The following is a 20,098-nucleotide window of genomic DNA, read 5'->3' on the forward strand; positions in this document are numbered from 1 at the left end:
TCATTCCTTTAATTATAAATTCAATTGAGTTTGCCCAAATTGAAAAGCAAATGTATTACCTAAACATTACCCGTGCGATTGCCTCCGCAGAAATCCTAATAGCAAATAAACCTCGACAAAAAGCAGAACTCCATTTGGCGTAATTAGATGCATTAGCATCATTGTAGCTCCCAGGCACTGAAATCAGATGGACTTTGCTGGAAAAAGGAACACTTTGAAGCTTAATTGACTCCCAGGTCTTTATTCCTTCTTGACACGGTAACCTTATCAATGGAACAATCTGTACAGTGCCTCAAAGCAGATGTGTTCTACATTTCACTTCAACCAGAAAACAACCTCGACGAGAGGGGATTTACAGATCTGACGTTAGAGCAGAGCATTTGTACTGTTCACATTTGTTTTTTGTTTTTATTTTACTGCATAACACTTTGGTTGACTTGGCTGTACACAACGGACACTTCTGCTTCAGGCTTACAGGGTGAGGCCGCCAGTCCGTTAAACCATGCAAACGGTGTTGGGTTCAAGATCTGCAGAAGAAAGGGAATGAACACAAATGGGGCTGCTTCTTCAGCAGGTAAGGAGGACCCCTTGACCCCACTGGCATCTGTCATGGGGAATGGCAAATGACACATGAAACATCACCCGGACTGACATGGTGAGAGAAAAACTCAAAACCTGCTATTCAGAAAACAAAACTCAATGACTGCCACCACTGATCCAGCTCTGTAATGAAAAATACAAAACCAAACTCATTTCAAGGCTCAAGGCTCATTTCTCAGAGCTCTGAAATACACTATATGGACAAAAGTATTTGGCCACACCTGTTTTTCAGGCTAGGCCCCTTATCTCCAGTGAAGGGCAATCTTAATGCTTCAGCATACCAAGACATTTTGGACAATGCTATGCTTCCAACTTTGTGGCAACAGTTTGGGGAAGGCCCTTTTCTATTCTAACATGACTGCCCCAGTGCACAAAGCACGGACTATAAAGACATAGTTTGATGAGTTCGGGGTGGAAGAACTTGACTGGCCCGCACAGAGCCCTGACCCCAACCCCATCAAGCACCTTTGGGATGAACTGGAACGGAGATTGCGAGTCAGGCCTTCTCGTCCAACATCAGTGCCTGACCTCATAAATGCTCTACAGAATGAATGGGCACAAATACCCACAGAAACACTCAAAAATCTTGTGGAAAGCCTTCCAAGAAGAGTGAAAGCTGTTATAGCTGCAAAAGGGGGACCAACTCCATATTAAAGTATATGTATTTGAATACAATGTCATTACAATGTAATGGTCAGGCGTCCGAATACTTTTGTCCATATAGTGTATGTTAACCTTGTTCACAAACATGACACAATCCAGCAAATGGACGCTATGAGAACAGACATTGTAATGGACTTCCGACATGATATGGACACTGGATAAAACGAACACAGTAAGTTGGGTTGATTCGGTAAACTGAACCGTTCAAAAGAATCATCTACACAACAGCTGTCAGGAAGGATCACCCAAACGTTTATTCACAGGCCGTAAAAGCAGCCGTGACTGACCGAGTGCCTTACCTTTCACTCCGAAGCCTTTTGGCTCTCTGCCACTCAATGCAAGTTAAAGAAAGACAAATACAAAGTCTAGGAGAACAGAATACTGAAAGAGGCATAACGCAACCATGAACTGTTAATGCAAGGTACCAAAATCGGCATATGAAAACTACATCTATCAGCAAAAAAAAAGGAGAAAATATATTAAGGTCAGGGTATTTCATCGGTTGTCATCTCTGCTGTGGCTACACAAAGATAATATGGAGCATTTACATGTATCCTTAGCTACATGCCAAAATTACACTTATTGCAACACACACTGTGCCTAAAGTAGCTGCCTTTTGGAATAACATGCCAGCTATAAAGCATATTAATACTTGCCGAAGGGATCGTAACTTTTATTTTGAGTCATCTTCCTAGGTCCATACCACACACATACTTAAAACAAGAACAAAAGCAGTGATTCTGTATACACAATCAGAACACATGCACAAAAACAGTATTCAACTGAATGGTCCATCTTCTATTGAAGGTTTACTTTTTAGCTTGAGGCCTGGCAGGAGTACAGCCCTATACAGGAGTGTATTAAAACCGTATATACAAAGTTCATTTTGACACACACATTTATTTATGCACCCTCTGTTCAGCCAAAGATTTGACTTACTTCCAGAACATTGTTCTGAGACATAATATAGAGCTTCATAGAAAATGTCCCCTCCCATAGTACATGACTGGGAGTGCAGCAAGGGGAAATGTCAGTCTCGGGCGCCTGCGTTTGCGTCCGCCGTCAGGCTGTGGGCTCTTCTGCTTTGTCGGGACCGGAGGGGCTGCTCGGATCGCTGGTGCCGCCATCGGGCGGTGGGCTACTGCCCTTCTGCAGGATCTCTGTGGCTTCGTGTTCTAGAACCTTCGACGGGGTGAGGGGCTCCAGGTGGACGCTGCCCTGCTCGCCGGCGTCCGCGTCCGCGCATGCGGACTCACGCTTGTCTGCTTTTCTCAGGAAGTCCTCGAAGGGCACGTCGTCCCCAGGCTTGCCGGCCGCCTCTCCGTCATCCCTGGGGCCGGTGGGGCTGGAAGGGGTCCCGGGCCCCTCCTTCCCGGCCTGCTCTGGGGCCTCTGGTCCTGCCTCTGGTCCTGACAGCTCTCCCACTTTGCTCTGAGGCGAGTCCCCGTCATTCGTGTTTGCATGGGCTCCCTGCTGAGTGTCACTTCTTTCAGTCCCCTCAGAAGCAGTTTTTGAATCCTTGGCTGCCAAAATGTCCTCAGCACTTTGAGCGGTTGACTTGGACTGAGAATCCTTCGGAGGGTCATCTTTGCTTCTAAACCAAGAAACGGATAAAAATCAACAAACCACCAAAATACACTGACACCTAAACGCATGTGCAGGTCTCCTATCCAATTACCTGCCGGTATCTGCAGGGTCCAAATCTTCACTCCGAGAGTGAGTTTCGCCTCCCTGTTAAAGCGTCACACCAAGAGAAAAGAATTACACATTGTTTTATTTAACACCTGAGTTACTGTTAAGAGATCAACAAATCAAACAGACAAACCTTAGAGTCGGTGTCCCCTGCAGAGGCTTCATTCCCCAGCCTGTAAGACAACAAGCAAGTAAATCCACAATACCTGCTACCACACTCCCAACTCAATGTCACTTCCCCAAAACAAAACATTTGATCAATCTGACCTATCAAGATAGTAATCGCAAAACAGATACCACATGTTCCAAGGTACCTTGCGTATCAAAGGGGAACTCAAAATTATTTGACGAAAGTATTGAAGCGTTCCAACATATAATCCACATTGGGGTGCCATGGACAAGTAAAACACAAATAGTGCAACTCATATTCATTTTACTATAAACCTGTATTTTAAATATCCAGCCACATAAATGGATTAGGTGAAAACTGTAAGATAGGTTAGTCACTCTGGATGGATGAAAGTGTCTACTATACGAATGTAGATGTGATTTACTAGCTAATTCACTCCAATGGCTCTTTGAATGCAATGATTAGACCAATCCCTATTCAGGATCATTTTACGACATATGTACAGCATATTTTTATTACCTGAAGTAAGGTAAACCGTGCAGGCTTAAAATTATGTCATCACGGTTAACATTTAAACCTATTCATCTGCCCATGGCCAATCAAAAAATTTACTACAAAATGGTCGGATATAGCAGTCATGCAGTTGGCTTTTCAAATAATGAACAGATGCACCAAGCACATGAACCAGATAGAGCTAATTTTTTTACACCCTCAACTCTGAGTAGAAAATGTCCTAGCTAAAACCCTCCTCATAAAAAAGGAATATTAGCTCTTTTTTAACATTTGGACTTTAGATCTCCAGTGGATCATGCCAAGAGAAATGATACCAAACAGCAGTTAATCTTCTGTTGCCATTCCAACACAAACATGACCCTTATATAAGCTCTGCAGATGCTTGGCATGACCTTTGTTGTCAATTCTTTATTAAGCATCCCTTTCTCTGCATTAATTAAGGCCAACGCTCTGAGCTTCATCTCTGCAGGTCTTTGGAATCCACTTTAAACGCGTCCCAATTTTACAGATGAAAAGAAATGTATGGTTGCGATTACTCAGAATAAATTACGCTTTTAAAACAATGCATGGGTTGGGGGAGTTGGAAAGCACACAAGTGTTTAATCAAACAGCAATTCCTAGAATTAGGCTAGGGCGACGTTTATTTTTGCTTCCCCGCGCCGCCGCCTTGAAATCTAAAATATGCGTTAGAGAAATTTCGCTGTCGGAGAACTGACGATGAATCAAGGAGTTATTGGCAATTCCTTTATGAGTGCCTATCAATGGATTTTTAAAAAAACACAGCAGACAGCAAATGTAATCACGGTGTAGATGTGTTATGTGGAGGATGGCAGGAGAATGAATTAATCAACTCTGCATGTCTTTTTCAGAACTCCTCCCGGTGCAAAAATACCCAAATCTAGCACCTTATAGCTTCAGAAATATGGGGAGCATTTGGATGATCTTGTCAGTTGATCAGTTGACATGTGTGAAGAATCAATCAGAATCACTTCTACAGGCCGTGCTACAATAAATAATGTACAATCATTTTATGGTTTATTTGAGCTTCAGTTTTGACAGAACACATCAAAATTTGGTTAAAAAATTGGGAAAAAAAAACAACATGTCCAACAGCATTCCAACAGTATCTGTACAAAAAATGTAGCACATGCAGCAAAGAACAGTGAAAAAGTTATCAGTTATAATTTTGTACATGGAGGACAGGTGGCCTCTTCAAACTGTCTAAATGCTACCATACATTTTTCCCATTCCTGTTGCTATCTGGTCTGACAGCCTAGGAAAGTCTCCGAGCAGGCCTTTCTGCAGGGCTTTGACTGTCCTTTGAAGTGTTTGAGTACTTGGTTGCCATGGAGATGTGGGGGTTCTGTCAGCAGTGTGAACAATGGGGGAGGGGGAGCTGACACAGACACACACACACACACACACAGACACACACACACAGACCTAGGAAGAGAAAAAGTGACACACAAGGGATCATTAGCTTCCCTGTTTGATAGATACTGACAGGAGGCACAGCGCAAACACAGATCCACTTCATTCTAGTAAACAAAAAAATTAGAACTTTTTACAAGCAGTTGCAAAACACAAAAGTAATTACAATCAACGTCTCATTTACAATTACTTTCTTCTTTGCAGCGTGCCACTGGCAGAAACAGTTACCCTTTGTGCAGTAGATGGGTGTGGTCCCATTGCTCTGGTTTGCCAAGGACACGTCCCACATGTGACATGGTGAGACCAGTGGGCCAGCATGCAGCCCTCTTCCTACTGTGGAGCAGGTGCGTCTTCTTTCCCAGGTCGGCCAGCGCAAACAGTCATCCCTCCCAGAAGGCCCTCCGTGTCTGCGGCTCTTCCTGTTCAGCTGGCCAATTGCGGGTGCAGGATTCAGGCGTTCAAAGAGGCAACAGCCACCAGAGAGCGAAATTTCATACCATTTTCTCATCTTGTGAAGGATTTTGTGGTGGCCCATCAGGGCATGTGAAAGATGCACCCTTCCCATATGCCTGTTGTGCTCCTTCACACATGCTGAGGTAGGGGTGGTTTTCATATTCCAGTGCCCCTTTTCTCTCTTCAGCATCTTGTTGATGCTGTCGCCCCCCCCATATGCTCGGTGGAATCCATCATCATCTCTCTTCCAAATCCCTCCACTTGACTGACAGAACGGCCCCCTTCTACATCCAGCAGGGGGGCGCTCATCTCTGGCTTCTTTGGCATTGCTTTTACTCTGGCACGACTCTGGCCTTGTTCTTCACACTCAACTGACCCTTGGGCATCTGTGTTCACTTTGTGGTAGTCTATGGAAAAGGGGGGCTTGCGCAGAAACTGCCAATAAAAACCTAGCACCCATTACCCAAGAAAGGAACGTCCATCACCTTGACTGTGTCATAGCTGAGTCTTGTTCCTGTGAGGTTGCAAAGGTTGCAACCTTTCTTCCCTTGCAAAGAAATTTCGGAAGAAAATATTGTTTATGGGCAGGAGGTTAAAGGCAGCTTATGTGATTTGAGAACCAACTTGTCGCACTTTAATATGACACCGTTAGCGCGCGAATGAGTTCGTGCTTACGCAGTTGAGTAGGCAGTCCTTCAATGTGGCCCAAGACACATTTGCGTCCACACTGCTAAATGAATGTGGCCATATGCGGCCCAGACCACCTCCGAATGTGGTCTGAGCAATCGGATCTCAATGTGTCCTCAATGCGACTGTGCATTCACACCTGTACTTGGCGCTGTCCACTTGTGATCGGATCACCCAGGACGCATGTTAACGCTAGGTGTGAACAGGGCCTGAGACTCAGAGGGAAGCAGGAAGTGCTTGGTCTTGAACAGCCGGTCACACCCTACTGTCCCCTCCTTCTTGCTGTTCGTCTCATCTTCTTGAAGGTCCCAGAAACGGCCTCAAACCTGTGCTTGGACATAAGAGGGCTGAGGAACAGCAAGCTGCGGGTCCTGGCTGTGCTCCAGTGGTCAAAAATAGTTTTCACTCCGGCGATGCCCACATACACCAGCAGGGAAATAAATGAGTCAAACTCATTTACGCTGAGTGGAGTCCATGGGTACTTCTTCGTCACTGCAGTCCTTTGCAGAGCATAGTCATTAGTGTTTGCCACAATCCTGCTGACCACAGAGGAGGTAAAAAACAGCTGAAACAACCGAAGAGGAGGGTAGGACTGCGTGGCATCCAGGTGAGGTCTTGAGGTGCACTGTGGACAACTTCTGGCCAAATCTGGCTCTTCATCGTCCTCTGGAGGATTTCTCCTCCTCCTCTTCTTAGAGTTCTAACTTTCACGGGTGCAGCCACCCCTGTGTCAGAGGGGCCGACGTGGTTAGGGAACCATGGGGACGGAGTGTGCTTGCTTTCACCGTCCAACAGCAGACAGTCTGTCGCTTTTTTTTTTTGCATTCCCTCAAATTCTCTTTGGAGTACCATACCTTTTTTTCCCTCTTCTGTCTTTCGTTAACTCCAGGAGTCATTCTTTGTCCAAAACACTGATCAAAGACTGAAAGGAAATTGTGCCGAGTCAAAGATTTACAAATGAAGTTGTCTGCAGGTGTATGGCTGAATAATCGGAGTAGAGAACAACGCTGTCCGCATGCTGCAACAAAAAGTCAAACGGCAACAAAAGCGCTGCAACGAAAACAAACATTTCATCAACTTGCATGACAGTGTGAAAAGTGCTCAGGTAAAAAAAGTGTACCGTTTCAGACAGAAGGTTACATGGACTGATATATACTAATTCTATACTGAATATACTAATTCAGAGGCAAAAGGTGAGACAAGCTATGATGCCTTTCAGATGATCAATAAATGAGCAGAAATCCATCATTACTGACACTTGTGCCTGCCTCTATTTGAGATCTAGTGGCTTTAGACACTCTGGCCTGCTGTTTCCCCTCTGTGGCTGCTGTAACCACTGATGCATGTAACATTGTGTCAGTAATGGGATTGTTCTTGCTTATTTGTTGATTGGCTGACTTGCTTACAAATTGTCTCACCTGGGCTTTTATTCTTTATTAGTATATCACAGACTTCTACACTCACTACCACGCGGTGCTCAACTGTGGAGCGTGCAAGTATCGGACAAGCTGCAAGAGGTCTTTTGAGAATCATACGATCAGGTCTGAATTTTATTTTAAATACCCGTACAAGTTATTTTTAACTTCCAGTCAGTGTGGCTTTTCCAGTCAGCTTTTAAAAAGGAAACATTCTGTCTTGGCCAGGTTTCACAGTGCTGTCTCCAGGGACAGATACAGAAAGATGAAGAGGCCTCGAGGTAGCTTACGGTATGGGAATTAAAGTGCTCCCATAACCCACATGTGTTATTTGTGCTTGTCATTTGGAAGCCAGAAACCTTTATGTGAGCTTTATGTGGGCTCTTAGCTGTCTACCATTTCCAGACTTATTTGTTTACAGTCAAAATGTCTCACAACTGTTTTTATTTATTGATATTTGAATCGTTTTATATTTCATTTTCAACGACTCCTAAGTATCCCAGTTGATGAGGTGCTCATCTTGAGTGCAAGTGCTGCCCCAGTTAAAAACCAACTTTATTTAACCGAGGACAGTGGTTGGCCAGGGTTTCCTCACCTCATCACTCTCAGACATCCTTGGATTTATTAGGTGCCTGCGAGTTGCCCAGATGACACTCAGTGGAGTTGTGCCTATCCTCCAATAAGCACCCACTTCACTGTGGAGCACCGTGGACTTATAGTGCAAAATACAGCCCTTGTCTTCATGTGTAGCTGTTGGCCGAATGTATCCGAGGATTGCTTTCGTTTAAACTCAGCAGTCCTACACTAGTACAGAAACCGTTCTGGTGAGACGTGCCTAATGCACTGCTAACAATTCCGGTTCCGTAATAGGGAAATGGCATTAAGGAAATATGATACATCCGCGTTACAGGTTATGTCAAGGTCAATGTTCTCCTTTTCATGCTGGTTCCAAAGCAACTGTTAGGTCACAACTATCTATGTCACAGCAATAATCATGGATTTTTTTTTTTTTGCATTCAAAAGGGCTGTCAGTGGAGAGTGGTGATAAAAGCCTAAATTTTGAAGTATTTTGAAGTGCTGAAATTTCAATTAATGATTTTTAAATATTTATAAATATTTATAAAAAAAAATTATGTTTTTTAGTTTCACCGTGGCTTTAAGTTACACACCTACTACTCTCAGGCAACAGAACAATGGAAAAGCAATTTCACAAAATATCTTTACAACAATAATACACATCGAAATCTACTGGTTGTTAAGAATTTTAAATTGATTTTTAAAATATTGGCATAAACCACACTATGTGAGAGATTCCTTATAAATTCTTCAGAAGTCTAAGGTTGAAACAAAATCCCAACTCACTCGGTTTTTGTTGGTTCATCGGGACAAATTCCTGGAAGATATAAAAAACAACATATATGGAGCTCCTGTTAAATGTGGAACTTTCTAGAAAACCCATGACCTAACACCAAAATGCCGGCTCAAGACCGTCATGCAACACACACCTTTCTCAATGATGACCTGACAGGTGTGGTTTGGTCTGTCGATTAGGTGTTTGCTCATGAGGTCGCTCCCTGATGCATCAGCCAGGAGGTCGCAGTTCAGACAAACGAGTGTTATGCTCCTGAAACAGAAAAGAATCGGTTCAAATTTTAAAAACCATGCTGAGTACCTTTATGATAATAATGACCACCAATGTAAACCACTTCATCTCAGGAAAATACATAGACTTCCAAATGAATGATTTTGTCTTGTACTTTTCTTGCTTCAATAATTGTACATTAGGCGGGTCTCATTATGTCAACTTTTCAATTGTGGGAAAGTAAGACAAATGCAATACTTCCATACACTTGTACCCAAGCAGCAGTTATTTTTCTGTGAGCGGGGAGTCCAGAAAGTCCTGCCTGACAATCCCACCCCTTTCCCTGGCAGAACTAAGCCAATTTGTTCTCTCACTGTGGGCTCCCAGTTACTGCTAGCAGGTGACACGTCCAGTTTTGCACCTGTGCTGCAGGCATCAGCCTGCACTCAACATAAGCGCTTTTCCAACTGAGCCACTCGGGAGCCCTTACAAAATTAAAATGACTCCAATTTCAATAAATACAACAGATTTGTAAGACATTTTGCCCATAATCAAATAAGTCTGGAAATGGTAGACAGCTAAGAGCCCACATAAAGCTCACATAAAGGTCTCTGGCTTCCAAATGACAAGCACAAATAACACATGTGGGTTACGGGAGCACTTTAATTCCCATACCGTAAGCTACCTCGAGGCCTCTTCATCTTTCTGTATCTGTCCCTGGAGACAGCACTGTGAAACCTGGCCAAGACAGAATGTTTCCTTTTTAAAAGCTGACTGGAAAAGCCACACTGACTGGAAGTTAAAAATAACTTGTACGGGTATTTAAAATAAAATTCAGACCTGATCATATGATTCTCAAAAGACCTCTTGCAGCTTGTCCGATACTTGCACGCTCCACAGTTGAGCACCGCGGGGTAGTGAGTGTAGAAGTCTGTGATTTTTGTGCAACATTCAACACACATCTGCTCTCCAAAGTGATTCCTAGGAAAGAAAAACCGCAACATCCATGAATACAGGAAGATCGCCATGGTCTTTACAAGTCGTGCCTGACAGTGACATACTGGCAAATATTCACAATGCCTCCTTTAAAGCCTTGATATCCTTCCAAAACCCACTGGGTCAAAATATTTTCCACAGAAATTCACCCCCTCGCATAAACCAAATCCGACTTCAGTTTGTGTTCATTTTTGGCAGATCCAAAACCATGCATGCTAGGTCGAACAAAGTTTTGCAGATACTGAGAGAGGCAGGGCGCGTTTGTGCGAATGTCAGAAACTGGCCGCCTGACACCGACACGAGCTCACCTGACATTCTTCAGCACCTCATTGCTACGCTCCTGGAGCTTGGAGTTGAGCCGTTCCTGCCTCTTGTTCTGCACGGACCTGGCTTTCCCGGGGCTTGAGCCCTGCGCGGACGACTTTGACTTGGACGTGCTGGACTGAGGCTTGCCTGGCGGTTTGGAGCCGGGGCTGCTGGGAACGACGATGGATCTGCTGGGGGCGTTGGCGGAAGTGGCGGAGCCCCCCTGCAGAGAGGCACGGATCGTCACCTGAAAGGAAACAGAAGAGATAACTCGTTTACAAACAGATTTTGGCTTCCGTGAACGTCAGTCATAGATCTTTCGTGATTTTATCACTAGTGAAGCTGAAAAAGGCTGAATAGGAAGCCGTCGTGACTTGAATGAAGAGGAGCCAAACCTTGGTTCCTGGGGGAAGCCCCTCCAAGGTTTTGGGTTTTTTAAATGTTCTGTGGAATTCAACCCTGTGTTCCGTCTTCGCCCTATACGTCAGGAAATTCAGCCTGCACTTGCCACATTTGTGAATTCCTTTTTTCTGGAAAAAAATAATGACAAAAATGTTTAAAGATTCAGAACGGCAAGTTTAATATGTGTACATCATACAGCAATTCAAGCTTTTTTTCTACAGGTTAAAAGAAGTAGCAATAAAATCTCACACCTACAGCAAAATAAACTATGCAGACTCAGAATTATCCGGTTTTCAATCCCCAAGCCAAGACAACATGAAAGTGTCTGTCTCGCAGAGTAAATTTTCCCCTTCAAAAAAGAATCTATCAGACCTTTCAGCAAAGCAGCACACACACGACACCACATTTTCATTAATCTTACAGACACCAAATATACCAGAAACATCCTGCGAAAACAATGTCAGGCACTGCTTTGCGCTAGCGACGCTAAAAATGACTTAATAAATGGGTATTCCTTACCTGCACGTCTATAGATACAGGGAGGCATACTAGTGATAGAAATCAATATGGGACACAATTTGGGATGACAAATATAATCAATGAATGTCACTTAGAGTAAAGGTTGTTTTTTGGGTAAAACTACATGCTGTGTGGAAGATGCAGGATGCATCAATGGAAGCACTTCCAATGCATTGCATTTAATGCAAGACTGACATCTCTCTTCAATCACATATAACTAAGCTAAACCTTTGTTATATAACATTGTCATGCTACTGGTAGTTATAAATGCTGTGATTTAAATTGTAAAAACCATTAAAATAATATCTCTTGTGTGCTCCATTCCCTGTGGTATATACTATCACATGTCTGTGAGCTCATTGCTCAAATGTTCTGTGTGTAGAGGCAGGGGGAATGTCCACTGGCTGATATACCTCTCTTGTCATGGGGCTGAAATCCAGTTTTTGTGATTACAATGGGCTGTGAATGTGTATACTTCAAATAAGAGAATACCAAAGCCTCCCTTGCTTTAAGCTGGGCATCATCTAGAATTGGCAAAAACAGCTAGAATTACATGGAAGACCTTGAGAACAGGATTTGACTGAGTATAAAAGGAGTCAGTGTGGTCACCCCAATTATGTCAGAGAATACAAGTTACGAACACAAACACTCTAACCCTTCTCACCTGATGTCTCATACAATGTTGCATATACCTGATGCCACATCTCAGGACTTTAAGGCAAAACGGACAGAGGAGGTCTTTAGTATTTTCGTGCACGGTGCGGAAGTGATTCTCCACGTCGGAGAAGAACGACGACCTGTAGTTGCACACCTGGGCGGGGAAAGAAAAGGAAGAAGTCACATGGCCGGCAACTCTGCCATCCCTCTTCCTGTTCAGATCTAACAGAGAGGCAGAGAGTAGAGAAGAGAAGACGTTTACCTGGCAAATGTAAGGCATTTCACCAGGCTTGTGATTGTCCTTCATATGTTCCAAGAGCACTTGCTCAGTTTCAAAGGCTAATTCACATATTTTACAATTGGCTGAAACACAATACAGAAAGGGGTGGGGGGGAAACAAGTTACGGAGAGCGTGTGAAAGAAAGCAATTACAAAAAAAGAATCCTTGGCGTGAGATTTCTTTCACTGCTCCAAAACTGAATGCGGGAATTGGCTTTTCAGTATACTGCCGTTAAGAAGATTACGCCGCTTTATTTCAGCGAGAAACAATTTTCTGCGTTTCGGATTTACCAGGGAGGGAGCAGCGAAAATAAAAACGCTAAAAGCCGACAAAGGCGGCGCGTGCGCCTCTAATCTCATGCCGATTTGCTACAAAAGAGCGGCGTGAAGGCGCTCGCGGCGGTGTTGCCGGCGGCGGCAGGGCGGGGAGTGACCCGTACTGGTGGACTCGTATGGGCTGTGGGCGCTCTCGATGTGGCACTGCAGCTGGAAGGGGGTGGCGTACTGCCGGAAGCAGTGCTGGCAGGTCGTGTGGCTGTCCCAGCTCTCGTTGCTCTGCTTCTCCAGCTCCAAGTGGTGCTTCATGTGGTTCATGAACCTGCGAAGCGCAGCGAGAGAGAGAGAGAGAGAGAGAGAGAGAGAGAGAGAGAGATAAGGCATCTTCATAACCGAGCTGTCAGGATGGAAAGAAAAAAAAAACAAACAAACATAAAAAAAAAATTCAAAAGCGCAGGGCTTCCGCGCCACCGGAGATGCCGTTAGCTAGGCAGGCTCGACAGCTGCGCTCTCGCCGCTCTCGCCGAGAGACGCCTCGGTGTGAAGAGCGATGAGAAAAATCCCGCAAAACCAACAGCGAGACCACATCCACATCCACCGCTCGGCGAGGAGTGGGCGGGGGGGTTGCTCTTTTCGCTTTCCTCCTCCTGTTTTCTTTTAGCACACAAAAAAACTTACTTAAAATAGACAAAAAGGGTCCGAGTTAAAACGATCATCTCAAATGCCTTGCAAACGAATAAAAAAACGTAAACGCATTCTCCCACACCTGACAGGATTGCAGTGTTTACATAAGCATATAAAAATCACACATACAACAGAGCCACAAGCATTTGCTGATGAGGTAATTCAATTCAGGTATATTTAAACATTTTAAAGCTCAGGCCTAAGTGCAAATACCCCCAATATTTCAATTTTTTTTTTTTGGGTAAATCGTTAATCAGTCCTACCTCATCTAACATTTTTTGTTCCCCAAAGAGAACAAAAAAACAAGACATTCAACTTTCACCCCTATTTGGGAGAAGAGAAATAAAGTGTAATTAATGAGCCTGACGCACAGAGTAACAGCCTTCTGTGGAGCACGGCCTGTGAGCACTCCGGCGCTGTGCGTCGGCTCCCAGCGGCTCTTAAAACAAGATAAATTAGCGCCCATTCTCCTTGCACCTCACTTTCTAAGCTAGCATAATAGCCATTATAATACCTGCAATTACGCAAAGCTTTTTGTTTTGCGTGGCGCATAGCTCGTCCTGCCGCGGTTGGTGCGAGTCCCCCCCCCGCCGGCCCTGCCTGTCTGAGCTGACCCCCGCCGGGCACCCCCCATTTTTCACTCCTCACATTCTGCTACTTCAGCTCCCCTAATGGAGACTTTTATGCGAGGGAACTGTGACCCCGGCTGTCAGGCGCGGCGCTCAAAACAAACACGCCTGGCCATTAAAACAGCTTACGGAAGCCCTTTTTCTACAGGGCTCCGGCGTAAAGTTATTCAATCAAAGTAACAGCTCTTCCACCACCTAAACTACCCGCCATTAGTCATCGCCGGCCCCAAATGGGAATTTGGGCTGAGAGCGCCATCCATCTGTGCGCGCAGCGCGGAGCCTGCGCCATTTTGCATATCCTCTCCTGCCTTTGTCCCTAACCACTCTCTATGGACAGAGTCGGACTCTACTTTAAAGCCGCCTTCGGTCAAAGGGCTTAGCTGCTCTCAGAACAGCCTCGCTCAACTCCCTGTCTACTCTGGAACAGGCCTCTTCCCATTATCACATCACTGAGTGGGACCTCATCACATGGGTGTTCTATCTGGCTGATACCACTGGTAGTTTAGATAGCATTAAGCAAATAAGCAAATAAGAGCTACTGAAGCTTTCAACCCAATTCAGCACAGGAAGCCTCCCACTTCCTTCAGATCGACATCGATATTAAAATTTGCATCTGCGCCCTGTTGATAAACTTGCAACAGTAAAAAGTTAAGCAGCTACTTTAAGTTAGCTCAGTATCCACAAGGTGACGACTTCAATATGACGGTAAAGCAAAACCGTGACACACGGATAAAAGGAACATAGTTCCGCTCATGAACTCCATGCTCCCACTTTCAGAGAACTGTTTTGTGTGATGATCCACCAGATCCCTGTGGAAGTGGTACCTGACGTTGTTCTTCAGGACCTTCTGGCAGGTGTTGCACTTAAAGGTGGTGTTGGTTTTCTGCTCCTGGTCCAGCGGCTTGTCTCCCTCATGCCTCCCGTAGTAAAACTCAGTGACCAGCATGATGAGCTTCCCTTTGTCAGTTTCCCAGTTCTTGGCGGCGGGTTTAAATTGCTTGGATGTTGTGGGGAAGACACTGTCCATCATAAGAGAGCAGCAGTACTAAAGGAGAAACAGGAAGAAAAGGTCAGACATTATCGTTCAATTATGCACTCCACTTCAAAATGTCTAATAAAGTGCACATCCTCAATTATAAGCCTGCAGCCATTTAAATGGCAGTAATAAGCAAAACACAAAACATAAATCAATACACTTTGCAAGAGACAATAGGAGAGAGAAAGAAAGCACTTACCCTCATATGATTTTTCATGGGACCTGGAAGGTTGAACTGAATATTGCACCTTGGACACTTTTTTCTAAAAGGTGTCCCATTTTGTGAAGCTCCTACAAAAATGATAGTTCCATACATTTACTTTATACATCTGCCTCATCAAGAGAAAGTTCAGATTACTTTAAAATTGAAAGACCACAAAAATCATGGATTGCTCCCTTTTTACAACTTCAATTCCCTCAGTTAGGCAGAACAACATCACCTGCCAGACCAAATAAGCTGAAACATCATTCAAAAAAAATCCCATGTTTATCGTATCATAAATAAAGGATGCCCAACTACTGACGCCTCAGCTACATTTCCATTTCAAAGAACCTTTGCCTCAAGAGCTCAATGCACAGCAAATGGGGACACAGCATACCGGAATCCAGCTTCGTCCTTTTGGAGGTATTGCTCATCGGGTCCGGCGCGGATTCCCTTTTAGCAGCATTCGTCCCACTGCCTGCTGGGAAAAAGAAGCACGACATTCTGGGAACAAGCACGCTGCTGATGGGCGTGGTTATCAGACAGGTGGCAAATTCCCAATCCTGCAGCGAACCACAACGTACCCGAATTGCTGACGACCTGCAGCAGGGGCGAGGGCTGCGGTTCGGCGGGGGTGAGGAGCTTGCCCTGCACGGGGGAGGACACCACCTGTATGGGCTGGAGCGTGGTGGCGTTCATCTGGATGGGCTGCAGCTTGGCGGGCTGGAACTGCGCGCCCGGCTGCTTCGGCTGCGGGGGGGTCTGCACGTTGGCCAGGGTGACGACGTTGTTCTGTATCAGCTGCACCTGGGGCCTGTGGACCACCCCAGGCACGGCCTTCGTCGGGGTCACCTGCTGCAGCAGCTGCTGTCCCGCTGCAAAGACAAAGACACTGCTCAGGGGCTGAGCCCTAAGATCCACATTTACGGCACAGAAACGGAGCTCTAGCTTTGCCAGTAAAGTATATAAGTATACGTAGATTACCTACATAAATCAAAGGTTATGCCACAAATCAATGAATGTTGGTTATCAATATATGCCACCATTTTCTGTGAGTGTTAAATGCTCTAAAGTGAAAATTTCTTCCCGTGCAGCAGTTCAAACCCTAATCAGAACTATTAAAAACATAACTGGCCTACAATACAGAGAAAGAACACTGCAACGTGGCACACAGCCTAACAGAGGGCTAGCCCCAAAATTGCTTTTCCTGAGAAAACGAGAACAGTTTCATGACTATGTTAAATGTACTCATCTCGTACATCAGGGCGTCTGCTAAAAACATGTAAATGTATGACTTGAAAATCTTAAATGCAAGTGTCAGAGTATGTTCCCTTGAAATGAAGTTGCTCAGAGGAAATACATTTGTTACGTTCAAAATACACATTCTAGTCATTCTTTGTCTGATTCTACAGAATCTCCATACCAAAAGATAGAGGGCAATAGAGGGCCTACCTGGAAGCACAGTGAAAGATGTTCCAGGTGGATACTGATTCCCCAGAGAAGCAATGAATGTGGAGTTGTTGGATATCGGGGGCGATGCCACTATATAGCCCTGAGTGACCATGAAGGCATGAAATATTTCAGTATGACAACCCCGCTCTTGCAAGCTAAGAATCACCATACATTTGCTCCTTTTCAATCATTCATTACTTAAAATACAAAACTAAACCTTAACTACAAAGGAATGCTTGAGGACAAACTTTAAGCTGTCATGAAAAGCCTAGCATGGTAAAAGCTACTAGTTTCCAGGGTTTCCAACTTCTGTCAGCTGGCTGGAGAGAGGTTTTCAATTTGAGACCACTTCACTGTGCAGACATGCATATGCATTTCATGGATAGATCCACAAGTTAGGGTACTAATTCTAGTTAGGGAGTTAACAATAATACACTACCTAGGGGGCAAATTCTATTTTCAGCTACTCATGTTATACTTTTAAAAGATATGTGAACAGATCTGGCATGGGAATTCGTAAGGGAGCCTGACAGCATGAGACTAATACATGAGTGGCATGCCTCTCACACTTTCAGAGAAGGTCTGTATCTGTGGCTGCTGTAGCATGCTTGATGTGACATCAGCTGCACATGATAGAATGTTCAGATTCCGAAATCCCTATCCATGTTGGTCAATGGGAAATTTTTTATGTAAAATTGTAACTCAAAAAACATTCCAGGTATTGACACAAAAAGTGCATGTAAAACAGTCATATGCCCGCTGAGGGTATTTCCCAAGTTTCCCACGTGTAGCTTAAAAGCTGTAGGAGTTACGTGCAGAAAACTCAAAGGGAAGACCAACCATAAGCTGGCATTTCCAAGCCAACTTAATTACGCTCCTCTGACAACTTTGCTGCCTAACCTGAAGCACTGAATGGTAAAACAAAGTAGGCTAAAGGAGAGGGTGAGGAGAGGCGAGCGTAGAGGCTACCTGGTTGTTGATGATGATAGGCTGGGGGGGCTGTGCGGGCAGGCCGTGGGCCGCGCTCTGAGAGACGGCGGTGAGGGACGCGGGCTGGGGAGCCATGGGGATGAGTAAGGACTTGGTGACGGACTGCGCCGGCGCCCTGACGGCGAGCTGAGGCACTATGGGTACGGGGCCGCAGGAGGGGACAGGCTGCGGCGTCGCCGGGACCTGCGGGGCCCTCTGCTGCGCTGTCACTGTGGCCCCGCCGCCAGCTCGCACCAAAGGCGAAACGGGCATGATGCTCCGGGTGGCCGCGGGCGGGGTCTGGCGCTGGTTGACGGGTTTCACGGCCGGAGCAGGACCTTGGCACGCGGTTTGTACTTAACACATCATCCCAGAAGGAGAGCAGATCAGATCCTGAAATCTCTCAATCACCCTGACACATAAATCTACACTTAAAAATGCACCTTTCCTGAAGGGTCCCTTCCCTCTGAAGCCCTCATCAAAAACCAAACATGCTAAGCACTAGGGGTGATACGACACAAAATTTCACTGCTTACTGTACGTTGTACCTTGGCATGTGACAAATAAACCTTTGAACTTGAATATTAGCTAAAACACTAACTATAACACATTAAGGGTAGACATACTTGGCCTGGTGTTTGTCGTCACTTTGGAGCTACGGATTTCCCCAACAAAAATGGGTTCGTCATCGTCGTCGTCATCATCGTCCACCAAATTAATTTCCGGAATCCTCCTCTGCCAGGGCTCCAGCTCCTCCTCCTCACATTCCATAAAAAGCTCAGACATTTTGCAACTGGGAATAATTAAAAACTAATGTCAGTTATATAAGTCCACTGTGCCTTTCAGCATGACAACTTATCCTTAGACTAAAACTAGAATTGAGAAGACGTCAATTAATGTAGTACCTCCCAAAATTGATACAATATGTATCAAATAATGCAAGGCCTCGTTGTCAATATGTTACTGCACACTTACATTACAGTACAGAGGATTTCGCTGGAGGGTCCTTTAAAGCATGAGAACTAGTCTTCCTTTCACTGACATGAACACAAAGGGGATTCCACTGTTGCCAGTCGTCCGATTTTTTGAATTAGGGCACGATTACTGTAGGTAACTTGTTAACTGACGACAATTTCACAGAATTAAGTTATTCTAGCTACCAAGCAACATAGGTCAAAGACGATCAAACATCCCAATGTTTCTAGTGCTTTCTCACAGACAACAAAATCAGTACAGCTAGTTTGGTAGCACGGTTAGCATATAAACTGATGGGTTGTTGGTGAACATCACTGAAGACAATAATGAACTGAATATTTTAGCCGAGTCGTACAGCTTTGCCAAGTACGCTAACCAGCTGGTTCGCAGTCAAACTATCTATCTCGCCAGTGAACGATTAAGTTAAGTGTACAGTTAGCTAGCTCACTAACCTAACTAGTCTGATCGCCAGATTGCTAATGGCCGCCCCTTACCATTCTGCACCTTTTGTTAACAGAAGCATTCAGATGCTTGTTTGTACACCCCAGGGAAATACTGCAGCGACACTTCAATGCGTGTCTCGTTATCAAAAATCATTATCGTGGACGTCCCTGACGGCCTCCAAGACCTAGCCCACGCAATATAACAATTCAGCTAAAATGTATTAACGTGAATAACCAAACAGGCATTCATTAGCTACCTAGCAAGCAAACATGGCGTCCGGCGCAACAACTGCAGGAGCCAGACAGTATTCCGACTGTGATTTGACCCGTTGCTCTACCTCAGTTCAACACGACAGTGCAGCATGATCATACAGAGCATATGCAGAAATGTGAACCGAAGTAAAATGCTCGATTACCCGTTCTTGCGTAGAATTAATCAGACGAAATGCATTATTTCGGCGCCGCCAGGATTGCTCGCTGGGAGTTTACGACAGGGGCCGAGTGAATGCTGGGTATTTTTTTTTTTCGTTTCGGCGCAGGCACAGAGATGTTCTAATATCATTAGAGCCCATACTCCTCCTCTTCCTTCCGTCTTGAGGTTTCGGAGTGCGCAGGCGACAACGAACGTCCGTTTCCATCTCGAAAATTAGTGGTTTTCATCTGTGCCAAAAGCAGTTAGATTAATACATTAGGTGAAATGTAATGCACATATCTAATATTTAACATATTTCTGTGTGCTATATTGCATAAGAAGTACAGTTAACTGTTTTATATTATTTTTTTTACAGTGGTAGCCTACTTCGCTACCCAAAGCAAGAAGCGCTGTGTCCTAACCAAAAAGAATAAAATGAAGATTTAAAAGACTGAAGTACAGCAATCATATTCTGAAAAGAAAAAATCTTAATGAATTTCTTTAAAAAAAATATTGAGTAACTCATACACGTTTCTTATAACGTTTTTACAAGGGATGTGTACTTTACTCTTTAAGGTTACTTTCACACATTGTTCATTTGGCTCAAATGTAGGCTAAGTGTGGTTCTGTCCCTTCTTTGAATGTGTGAAACCTCTGACAATGATGTAATCACCCCAGGGTGCAAATTATCTAAT

General features: G+C 44.6%; 1 protein-coding gene across 3 annotated transcripts; it reads right to left on the reverse strand.

The window, feature by feature from the left end:
* Positions 1-1,295: 1,295 nt before the first annotated feature.
* On the reverse strand, positions 1,296-19,483 carry znf280d (zinc finger protein 280D). 3 transcript variants are annotated; one of them, XM_036544158.1, is made up of 20 exons: positions 19,408-19,483; positions 18,200-18,366; positions 17,574-17,911; positions 16,605-16,704; positions 15,737-16,027; positions 15,550-15,633; positions 15,150-15,241; positions 14,739-14,959; positions 12,766-12,923; positions 12,309-12,409; positions 12,054-12,200; positions 10,864-10,998; positions 10,471-10,715; positions 10,007-10,147; positions 9,842-9,904; positions 9,090-9,208; positions 8,947-8,977; positions 3,089-3,128; positions 2,942-2,994; positions 1,296-2,857 (listed from the first exon to the last, which is right to left on the reverse strand). In XM_036544158.1, exons 2-20 carry the CDS (start codon positions 18,357-18,359, stop codon positions 2,326-2,328), a joined length of 3,051 nt encoding a protein of 1,016 aa, XP_036400051.1. In that variant the 5' UTR covers positions 18,360-18,366; positions 19,408-19,483; the 3' UTR covers positions 1,296-2,325. The 3 variants fall into 3 exon arrangements, with proteins under 3 accessions (XP_036400051.1, XP_036400050.1, XP_036400049.1); XM_036544157.1 differs by having other exon boundaries at positions 15,550-15,630; positions 17,574-17,929; XM_036544156.1 differs by having other exon boundaries at positions 17,574-17,929.
* Between the last annotated feature and the right edge of the window lie 615 nt (positions 19,484-20,098).

This window comes from Megalops cyprinoides, chromosome 13, assembly GCF_013368585.1.
Source record: "Megalops cyprinoides isolate fMegCyp1 chromosome 13, fMegCyp1.pri, whole genome shotgun sequence".
In the NCBI taxonomy this organism is placed as follows: Eukaryota; Metazoa; Chordata; class Actinopteri; order Elopiformes; family Megalopidae; genus Megalops; species Megalops cyprinoides.

Excerpts from the sequence above, each read along its gene's own strand:
- znf280d (XM_036544156.1), bottom strand. The coding sequence starts at position 18,359 with ATGTCTGAGCTTTTTATGGAATGTGAGGAGGAGGAGCTGGAGCCCTGG. Across the intron at positions 14,960-15,149 it reads CCATGAAAAATCATATGAGG|TACTGCTGCTCTCTTATGAT; the intron begins GTAAGTGCTTTC and ends TTTCTCCTTTAG. Across the intron at positions 10,999-12,053 it reads AACATTGTATGAGACATCAG|AAAAAAGGAATTCACAAATG; the intron begins GTGAGAAGGGTT and ends ATTTTTTTCCAG.